At 43.5% G+C, this 11,081-nt stretch overlaps 1 protein-coding gene across 1 annotated transcript in view; it reads right to left on the bottom strand.

Annotated features, from left to right (window-relative positions):
- Positions 1–8,844: 8,844 nt before the first annotated feature.
- MED21 (mediator complex subunit 21) overlaps positions 8,845–11,081 on the bottom strand; it is an 8,359-nt gene continuing 6,122 nt past the window's right edge. Inside the window, exon 4 of the mRNA XM_009279083.1 lies at positions 8,845–10,559. Coding sequence (XP_009277358.1) covers positions 10,383–10,559 — 177 coding nt within the window. The 3' untranslated portion in view covers positions 8,845–10,382. The remainder of the gene's footprint in view (positions 10,560–11,081) is intronic.

The raw sequence follows: 11,081 nt of genomic DNA, 5'->3' as shown, positions 1-11,081 counted from the left end.
GCTTGATTGACTTGTGCCATCCTTCACCGTGACATATGCATTTGCTAACCTCCCTGGTAACAAAGGCCAGTTGTGTCCAAAGCTGACGTCATTTCATCTTGTGGCCGGCATGAAATGAAGCGGTAACGTGGTTCATTGGGTAGATCTACTTAAAGCCACTGTAATGAAGGACACAAGGGAAATCCCTTCCTACTGCTCTGAGGCAAAACGTGGGGTTTGAATGGACAAAGAATAACACCTGTCCCTCCAGATGGGGCATTGGTGCCAGAAGAATGCTTGCACTCTTCCTTCTTTGTAGATGAGAGCAGTTTGTTTTAAGACCTGTCTTTCCAGCAATTACTTCAAAAACTAAATCAACTGTCAAATTACCAAAAGAAGGTAATACCAAAGTACACCTTTTTCATCAGGTAAACAGCATGCATCTGTTAAACACAGACAAACTAATCTCACCCCAAGATCTGTATAGGACCTGTGGTTGCCTGCCCAGTTCCTTGATATTTAATTACATTTATTTTGATTTGCCAGGGAATCATCACACCAAGTTGACAGGGCAGTCTCTTGTATGAAAACCTAATTTCAGAGAAAAAGCAGGTGAAAACATAGCAAAGCAAATAGCAGAGGTAGTCACAGCCATACCTGGCTGTTTCATCTGAGCCACAGAAAATAGTTCCCTGTCTTTTTATTCCAGTTCAGAATGAGTGTGTCTCCTGTCGCAAGACGTTATGCGGATATTTCACTTGTTGCGACGCACAATTCAACTAAATGAGTTATTCAAGAGTTTGATTATCACCAAGAGACTACTACATCCCCATTCTCTTGCTGCAATACTCTTTTGCTGTCCTTTCCATTTCACACAGCAATCCTTTCCTTGTACATCCTAAGTCCCTATCTAGCCCTAAGGTTTAGTATGTATTATATTCAATGTAAGGAGATCCATTTTGACTGAGGGGATTTGAACTTAGGCTACCCACCTTCCAGTACAGAGCCCTAACTTTAGGGTTACGGGCTGTTCTGAAGTGGTGAATCTTTGCATCCATTTTCCTGTTGGAGCACCTTTATTCTGCGTACTCATTTGTGCAAGGACTGGTATCTTTCCTCCCTCTTGGATATATTGACTCATACTAGAGTATAAGCCACATCTACTCGTTCTCAATCTGTCTTTCTGGATTAGTGACAATTTGAGTGATTCTAGTGAAGGCGGAGCATCTTTGAGAAAAAAGCCTGGCATGGGACCTCAAGGATGTTTTACAGAGCGGTGCGCAGGGTATCCCCTGAAAACTAAGCAAAAGTGACCACAAACAGTTTAAACAGTCTCTACCATAGACTCTGTTATTTCAAAATGCTGTTCTTCTGGACTAAAAGACTGATCTGAAGATTTTGAAAGAAAGGAATCCAGCTCTGTGGGACAGTCCAGGGTGGCCACAACCAGGAAGGGTGCCTCCTTGCAACAAATTTTGACAAACTTCTCTCCTCAGCATAGGTTTATGGAGGGTTAAAATACCAGAACAATGCATTTCTGCCAAGTGCAACAGCTGGCTCTATTGTGTCTGGTATAGGAGTTCCTGAGTACGTCAGGGTTATGAATCACAAGTAAAAGAGAATTAAAAGTTCTGCAGTGTCTCCTTGCAAGCACTCCAGTGCAGTCCCGCACTCCTGTTTCTGGGAAAGGACGTTCCCTTGACCTCGGTGGGGTATTGCAATAAATCTCTGTGACAGACTGTTAACGCCAAAGAGGTGAGGTTTTGTGCGTAGGCTAGATCGGAAGTACCATAGCAAGGACTGAACATAGGATGAAAATGAAAGGGGCTGCCAGGGCGAGCAAGACCAATTGCACACCACCACATGGTATTCAGTTCAGAAGCATCCAGTCACACAACGCCAAACACTGAAACCACAGAACAGCATCTCACACCACAAGGCTATAGCACCAAAGACCAAGAGCCACAAATACTAGAGTACCACAGGAAGCAAGCACAGGTGATCAAGGGCACTGTTAAGGCACGCATTCCCTACCGTAGTAAGAAACTTGTTAGATTAAGTGCCTGGATAATCCTAAGAAATAATCCAGTTCCATGCCATAAAGAGGTAAGAAATAATTTTAACAATCCCTGTCACTAAGACTGGGGATGATGTTCTTCCTGAGCTTAAATTTCAGGATCAGTCTAACCCTGAACCTGTGGTTCAGACATATCAGTGCAGCACCAGGGAGAGTGCGGCAGCAAGCCGCAGCATTCATGTACCCCACCCAGCTGTAGCTGTGTTCACAGTTGGGCTGAAAAAAAGTCACTCTTCGAAAAGCCGTAAATCATAACATGATTTGCTGCTGAAGACAGCTAAGTCTGGAAAACATACAGTTAACTGCTGAAGTTCAGTTGCCACACCTCAGTGTCAGATATTATCGACAGAAGACAACCACAAGTTCCCTCTACAAAGCACACTACAACCTGTTTACACTTTAACTTCATTATCTGAGAAGTTATGTTATTGCAGCTTTATTCTGGTAGCAATTAAGCATAAAGAGCTGTGCAGAGTATAAGCATAATCTTTCTTACCATGGTAAATATTACCACTAAATTACCCTAAATGATCAGGTTCATTTCTGATGCTGCTCCATAGGATTCTTCCTGATACAGTATCCCTGGAATAAATGCCTTTCTTACATTTTAGCCTACCAATTTATGGTCTATTCCAAAGCCAGGACTTCAGATGAGGTCAGCATCCACCATCACACGACAGACAATTAAACATGACCTAATCATAAATAACAAGTAACACGGTTAAGGAATACTGTCGTCTACAGATGCCTAGCAGTTTTCTTAAATCGTAAGTACAAGCTCATGATACAACTTTTGAGAAAAGAAAACCGATCCCTTACTCCCCAGCTACACCTAAGGTCAAACAGTGCCTTTTAGCATGCCTCACCACCTGAATTCCTTCTCCTGTTAGAGAGGCTGGCAGGGTTTAATTACTTTTAACTGGTCAACAAGTGGAAGGAACCACACAGGTGAATGTGGCTGTATACTCATTCACCTGCAGCTGCTGCAAAATACCTGCAGAGGAAGCAAGATAGGGAAGCAAACACAGTTGTTCTCGGCTGAGAAATACTAATGCACTGAGTAGAATTACACTCTGCACGCTTGAGCACACCAAAACAAGTCAGAGCTGCTCATTCTGCCTCATTAGAGGTTTTCACTCCCTCTAAGCACACCAGGGGCCTCCTCCACAGCTTGCTGGAGTCATGGGAAGGATTCCCCTTGTTGTCGGTCAGCATAAGCAAGGGCAGGTCCCACTCTACGCTCCTTGTACATCTGTCTGACACACTGAAAACCTCAGGACCTCTGTAGCGCCTAGGAACTTCAGCCCTCCTTCGTTAACAGTGACGACTAAAGCAGTGCAGTTTGGGCTCCTGGATGCCTAAAGCAAGCTGGAACACGTCACCCAGATCAACTGTAGGCACCTTTTCATAGCTGGCTCCCGCGGTACAAATTAAACCCGTGTAATTTTAACCAGTTGCATAGTTTTACATTCAAATGCGGTGATGTTTGGGGAAGGAGGACCACATTGTGCATCCTTTAGGAGATTGCTTTAGGAATCCAATTTAGGCGTGACTCGGCTTCTACATTCATGAGGCTAAAGGCGTGTCCACACTGCAGCCCCAGCCCTGACTGCGATGCTGTAGGGAGAGCCAAGTAGGGGGAGCCTCATGAGAGAAGAGGAGGTACCTCACCAGGAGGTCCGATGCTAGGTGGACATTGTATACTCACTCACTGCCCTTGAAGTCGTCTAAAATGTTTTTTCTTCTTCGCTGCAGTGTTTCTCTTCCATCATTTTACACTGTGCCTCTTTCTTTGTAAATCACACAGTAAATGTACAGAGAGGCACATGCCCCACTTTTCGGAGCCTAGGACAGTTAGGATGCTTCCTTAGCTTTACACACGTGTACACAGTCCCACTGAAATAAAGGGTCTGCTTCCTCTCCATCAAATGCCATTTGACAACAGCTGGGCGATTCTGCTGGCTTTTTTACAGCGGAAGTTGGATAAATTATTGTACCCTCACTGCATCACTGCACGAGAGAGAGCTTTCTGACAGCAGCTTACTGCAATTTTTAGAACACCACCAAGTGAAAACCCCCTTTGCCAAAGCTCTCCTTTCAATCCCAGGTTCATTAAACACATAGAGTGCTCGCTGCCACATGCGGAGAGGTTTATCTAACTGCAGAATCTGGAAACTGCCCAGTTTTCAAAATGAATACTTGCTTATGTTGAGTGTTTGTTGACGTGAGCGTTCAAAATAAAATGGCAGGCCAACTGTAAACAGAACCCACCCTTTTTCTGATACCTCTGGAAAGGAAGCAAAGAGAGAGAACCATATTTTTTCTTTTCTTTCAGAAAGGTGCACTTCATTAGGTCGTGTACAATTGTATCCCGACCGTCCTGACATTTTTCCTTTAACATCCCTCTTCTTCAGCACTGAAATAAAATTTGCATTCCCATTTTCCCAACTGAAGGCAGTTCCCCAGGCGCCAAGCAAGCAGACTGTTACTTCTTCCTCTTCATCACTCTGCGGACACCTGGAGAAGGCTCCAGAGAGACACCTCCAGAAGCTCCACCTCCACAATCTTAGTAGGGTCTCGGTGCAAGAGCCCTCTTCTTTTGAGCTCTTAGCTTCAAGGGTGCTGTCCTTTTTATGAGTATGGCTTCTCTCCCCTGGATCATGAGATGGGAAAACAATTACAATTTTTCTCTAGCGCTTGTGGAAAGTTAATGTGCAGTCAATTGCTTTCCCACACAGACATAGAATGAAGTATGTTGTTTCTTGAAAGAGGGCTTCTATTTCAGTCTTCTCTTTTTAAGCGGGCAGGGTGGAGAAAGGATGTTTTGTAGCCAAATTGCACAGTCCCTACTCAGCTACAAATTTCCACCTCACAAAAATTAATTCATTTAGGGCTTCAGTGAAGTGTGTAAGGCTAAAGAGGCTAAATTCAGGACCCTGGCAATATTTATAGTAAGTAAATATCAAGTTAAAATACTCAGGGGAAGGTCTGTTTCTACTACTGTGCTATGCTACCCGTACGTTAGCTATAAACAGAAATTCAGAATAAACAGGGTGACAGTCTAAACAGTCATAAAATGATAGCCCTTTTGTGCTCAGAGCAGGAGTTGAATGTGTTTCGCTACTTGGCTACCCTGCTTGGGTACAGCAGCAGCGAGAATATAAAATTCCTGTTCTGCTTGTTTAGCTACCATGAAGAAGCAAGGTTTCCTACAAAGCTTTCCAAGAAACAAAAACAAACCTAAAGCCTGCATCTAAGTGTACACAAACAGCGTGTAACGATTGTGAAGCTACACTCCTACAAAGCATGTTAAACTAACTACATTAAAACAGACAAAAACTTCCTGGAGATGATTTCCACCGTGGACGCTGCTCATTGCAAGCACGTAAAACACAGTGGCTGACATATTTGGAGCATAAAAACCACCTCGTTTGCAAACTTTGTTTTCTGTGCCCTTTGTTGCTAGAACATAGTCCTATGGGTTAGAAGTAAAAAGGTCCTGTCAGTCAATCAACAATTTGTTCTTAAGTCAATAAAAGTAATTCAAACTGTCTTCCATAGATTTGAAAGAAAAAGCTAGAATAAAACTTGTGCTCTAGTCTCAGGTTTGGTGCCTGAAAATAGGGCTTTCATTATTTCTTATGTAAGACTACATAACAAGCTATATAAAACACAGATACAATTTCTTTCTTTAGAGGAGTCTGGCTTTGTCTAACAGTGAGTCAGCATCATCTGACAGATCAATTTGCTGTTAAGTGTAGGATGTGGATTTTGCATATCACGCTCTCCAAGGGCAGCTGTTGGAAACTTGGGTCACTACAGCATGGAATTTCACACCGCACGTAAGGTCAACTCAATGGCCTCCCAGTGCAGAGACCTACCTCACAAAATCTCATCAGCAAGAATGGGACTGATACCAGACACCTCAAGTTTTCTGTCCTCCAGATCTGCCTCTCTTGAAAGGGGACAACAACATTCCTTAATACTTGCTTGGTTCTTTCTGAAACCGTTAATGTGTCTAGTATCCATAGGATCATTCAGGTCGGAAGGGACCTCTCAGGAGGTGTCTAGTCCGACCTCCTGCTCAAAGGTGGGTCAGCTGTGAGGTCAGATGAGGTTGCTCAGAGCTTTATCCAGTCAGGTCTTGAAAAACCTCCCACGATTTCCAGCTTCTCGGGGACCACGTTCCAAAACTTAACTGTCCTGATGATGAAAAAGCTTTCCATTGTGACCAGTCTGAACCTCTGCTGTTTCAATTTATGTCCACTATCTGTCATTCTTCCGCCACACACCACTGTGAAGAGCCCGGCCCTGTCTTCTCCATAACCTCCCCGTAGGTATGGGCAGGCTCCTGTTAGGTGTCCCCAAAGCCGTCTCTTCTCCCAGCCTAGCTCCCTCAGCCTCTCCTCATGGGGGAGGTGCTCCGGCCCATGCCATTGTGGTGGCCTTCTGCTGAACGTCTAGTTTATCAGCATCTTTCTGGTGTTGAGGGCCCAAAACTGTACAGAGTGTTCCAGATGCAGTCTAACACGTGCTGAGCAGATGGAAGTAATCGCCTTCCTCGATCTACCGGCTGCGCTCCCTCTAATACAGCCCAGGATGCTGTTGGCCTTTTTTATTGCCAGGGCCAGCTCCCGGCACATTTTCAGCTTGCTGTCTGCCACGACCCCCAGGTCCGTTTGAGCAGAGCAGCTCCCCAGCCAGGCAGTCTCTGGCCAGTATTACTGCAAACTCCCAAAATCTCTCGGTATCAATTCTGCGGGGATGGCCAGGACACCCTCCCCACGCCACACACAGCAGAAGCTCCCAGATATCCAAAGATCATCCGCAATAGTAAGCTAAGGATTAAAAGCTAAAATATTGTTAATCCACTTTTTCCAGTACCTTTAAAAACAAGTGTATGAATTCCTCCACATTCTTGTATCTGAAAACACGAACAGCTGCTGCGAGGTGTTCCTTTCCTCCGAGCATGGTTGTTTATAGTCAAGAATACTAGGCTTTGATCAGCCGCTTACATTTACCGAATTGATTCCAACCTCTTTGCCAGTGGGCTGTATGGATTCTCAGCGTGAAATGCTCCTGCTTGTTTGAAGTGGTTGAGATTGTTTTTCAATGGAATTTTCCATTATGCTCTGTGCTATCTTTCTTCAAAGCACAATTTGTTCACTGGGCAGTACTCCTTGTCCAACATAATATGCAGAACCATTTTCTATCTTGCTCAATGCTTTTGTTTTGTTCCCATGATGCTTTCCCTCCATTTATTCTCTCGTCTCAACCAAAGTTTCCTTTTACAGCTCTCCCGCATGTAACCTGATATGTTTGTTAGCAGCTGATATGTAGGGTTTTTTCTCCCCCACCCTCCCTCTCTTCAGTATTAGAAGTTTGGAGGCAGTCAAGACTTCTCAGGGAGGATACAATGCCTTTTTCTAAAGGCATTTGCCTCTCCCCTCCCTTTTTTTTTTTGTACTGAAAGTTGGGGTGCTAAATGGTACAGACACAGTAATCCTGCATGCCCTACAATTCTTGCATGAGTACCCCCGTAAGGAGATCGCTACCACTGCACATTGTTTTTTAAACAGAGATCTTTAAGCCCCAACAGCAGGGGCTGGACAAATCAGCACATCTATGAGAGAGAGGAAAGGAATCCACATCTCCAAGCCCCCATCTAATGCTTTGTCCATTAGAAAGCTGTAGCGAATTGGTGTTTTTCCCCCTTCCTTGTGTCAGAGCCCAACAAAAGATATACAACCTTACGGACTAAGCTGCAAACTGTAGAAGAACAGACAGAGATTTACAACAGCTAGTCCAGCAACACAACATACAAGAACTCTGGGGGTCGTGCATCTTCCAGTACTACTCACTGACCGAAACATTACATTATTTCTCAAGGAAAAAAGAGCAATTTTGGCTCTCTTGCTTTATTGCATTACTGGTTTTTAACTGTATCACAAACTGCATCTCTATTAACTTGGCAACATTCACTAAACTAGACACAGGTAGAGTACTGAAAAACCACACAGACTTACTAGGGAGCTTATACCTCTGGTTAAGGTTTACTTCTAGGTGTGATTAACTGTTTGATACCGACACACGCTTTAACATAAAGTGGGCTAGCATATTCAAATAAACAGCAACTAAAAGAAATAGCTCCTACGGTTAGGCAACATCAGGCTGCAGAAATACAGCAGTTTTCAAATATGAAAAATAGAAAGATATGAAATTAAAAGAATTGTATCGTTACTGAAGAGTACACCATCTCCCACAGCAAGTTTCCAAGTTAACAAGTTTAAGGCGATGCACATGTTAAGCTGTATCAGGGAATCTGCTATGAAGATCTAACCCCTTTTCCAGCAACATACAAATCTCAAATTAAGACATCTCAATATAATAAAAAAAAAAATCCACAAGCAAAGCCCAAACATTTCACTCAAGTTTTCTAAGTCCACTAGTTTTTAAAAAGCAAACAAACAACCAACAACAAAAAAAATCCACCCTACCCCCCAACCAACTTGAGATGCACTGGATGCAGTTTTTCTACGAAAAAACAAAACCAAAACCAGGCCCCATAACTGACTTCAAATGAAAATCTGGCCCCTCAAGCCTCCCAGGACATGGGTGTATTTACATGGCTTAGTCAATCGCCACAGCCCAGTTACTCTTAACAAAGATCCCGTTACAGAACTAGGGCTGTGCTGGAGCCTGTTCACCTCCCCAGCAGTTTTTCCTTCTGTAGAATTTGGATAGCACAAGAGCCTCACAACAGCAGACTAAGTTTATGACTACAGATATGCAAATTTGACAAAATAGTATTAATATTTATTTAAATACCAGTCTGACTAAATACTTCCGTTTTAGTATTTGTTACAGGTAGGAATAGCTTTGTATTTTTTAATCCTCAAAACAGGCTGTATACAAGACGTATCCTGTGCCACGTTATACTCCTCCTTTCACCGGTGCAGTCTCTGAGTGGCTGCACCTAATTCCTTACGGATCAGCATGCTAGAGACGTATTTGAATTGCTCTTACCCGTCTATGTGCAATAGCAACACCTGTAACTTGCAAGTCAATGACAGCATGTCCAATATATAGAAGTAGGGAGTTTTGATCAGGAAACGAGCAGATATTATGTGGCAATAAAGAGCATCCTACAATAATGCAAGGCTGCTAACTCAAAAATACGGAAAACGACTAGCAGTTCAACTCCCAGCTCACGCATTGAACCCTACGTTATCTGGTGGGTTTTTCCTCAAATTTAAAAAGAGATGCTGGTATTTCCAGAATCCTAAGACAAGGGGCAAAAATTTATTCAGCGTGCGAAGATACAAACAAAAAACTCTCTAGAGCATGTTGGGGACGACAGGCCTCTTGCCGCTTATGATCACAGCATTCACGTGGCAGCCACTGCTTACACTGAAAAGCAACATTACGTAATAAGTTATTTTCAGTTTCCTCATTGCTAATTTCTTCCCAGTCATCCAATGCTTCCTCATTACTGCCCGCTTTAGAGGCATTCACCAGTTGCCACGAGAATGTGGAGTATCAGCAGAAGTAGAGGAACGGCACGAGCAAGTAAGAGTAAGCGTGTCAGTGGCAATAATGGAGCCAAAGACCCATTTGTGAATTACAAACAATAATAAATGCCAGTATCAGATACCTGCGATTATTTTTTGTTTTAAAATGAGATGCCAATGGCAAGAACACTTACTCTGCAAACATTAGAGTTTACTTATCCTTTTACTTGCTCTGTAAAGGGTGGTAAACCAGCCAAGTAGTAATACAAGTGTTTAATTACCATTGCTGTTAATTAAAACAGATGGCCACCACTGTATTCACATCGTTGTCTAGCACTGTCTCTGTGGAACTCCGGCAAATTCAAGCGTGTCTGTGTTTGAGCCTTACAAAAAATACATCGAGAACATAAAAGTTTGAAAGTAGGAGTGAGCAGATTCCACAAATACTCTTAATATATTTTCCTTCTGAATTCCCTTTAGGGACTAAGGCCTGTGTGATGAAGATAACAAATCAGACTGAAGTCAGACATATTTATGAACAGAAAAGAAAGCTCAGAAATTAATATTTTAAGTCAAGGAAACATACACCAATACACGTAATTCTAGAACAGAACCACCGATTCTACAATAGAAGTGTTTCTCACACAAAACCTGCAGCGTGAGCTGTGATAAAAGACGACGTTACCGACGATCAGCGCACTCGAGAGCCCCACGGGAGCAGGGCTGGGTGTCACAGCTCCCCGTGGACAGAGCGCTGCGTTTCCCGCAGGACTTGGTGGCAGTTCGCTTCTGCAGGGGCGCGCTGCCCCCTGGCGCTACGAGTCTGGAAGGGGCTGGCTATGCGTACCGCTTCTCGTCTTCAGCTGCGACTGGGCGATATCTGCCAGGGCGCTCTGTATCTTTTCCAGCAGCATATCCCCACGATAAACCACGTCTTCCAGACGGGCAGCTGCTTCATGATTTTCTTCTTCCAATCGATACAGACTAGCAGCCTTTAAAAGAAAAGAGAGAAAAGTAAGGATCTTCAAATATAACACAAAATTGACTTTGCTACTAAGGGATGGTGGTGGAACAGTCACTGCTCCCTAGAGAAGAGAAAGATTATCTCTTTAGCCCCTGAATTACATACTAGCAACTTCAAAGCAACTCGTTATAGGTTGCAGTCTAAAACAGTGCATATCCACATGGAGTAAACACAAAACCCCCACCAAACAGGGATGTTAGCTTCTTTCGTATTACGACTCTTGGCTCAGTACAGCTTTTCTTTATGAGAAGTGAGTATTTATCCCCCTCCCCACTCCCTTACTGAAAGGTGCTGTCGTGGTTTAACCTCAGTCAGCAACCAAGTACCACACAGCCGTTTGCTCCCTCCTCTCCCCCGCCCCCCCCCCGGTGGGATGGGGGAGAGAATTGGAAGAGTAGAAGTGAGAAAACTCGTGGGTTGAAATAAAAACAGTTTAATAATTGAAATAAAATAATAACAACAATAACAATAACAATAACAATAATACACA

This window comes from Aptenodytes forsteri, unplaced genomic scaffold (assembly GCF_000699145.1).
Source record: "Aptenodytes forsteri isolate BGI_AS27 unplaced genomic scaffold, ASM69914v1 Scaffold241, whole genome shotgun sequence".
Taxonomy (NCBI): Eukaryota; Metazoa; Chordata; class Aves; order Sphenisciformes; family Spheniscidae; genus Aptenodytes; species Aptenodytes forsteri.
Note: the sequence above shows the minus strand (reverse complement) of the source record. Positions and strands in the feature narration are given on the sequence as shown.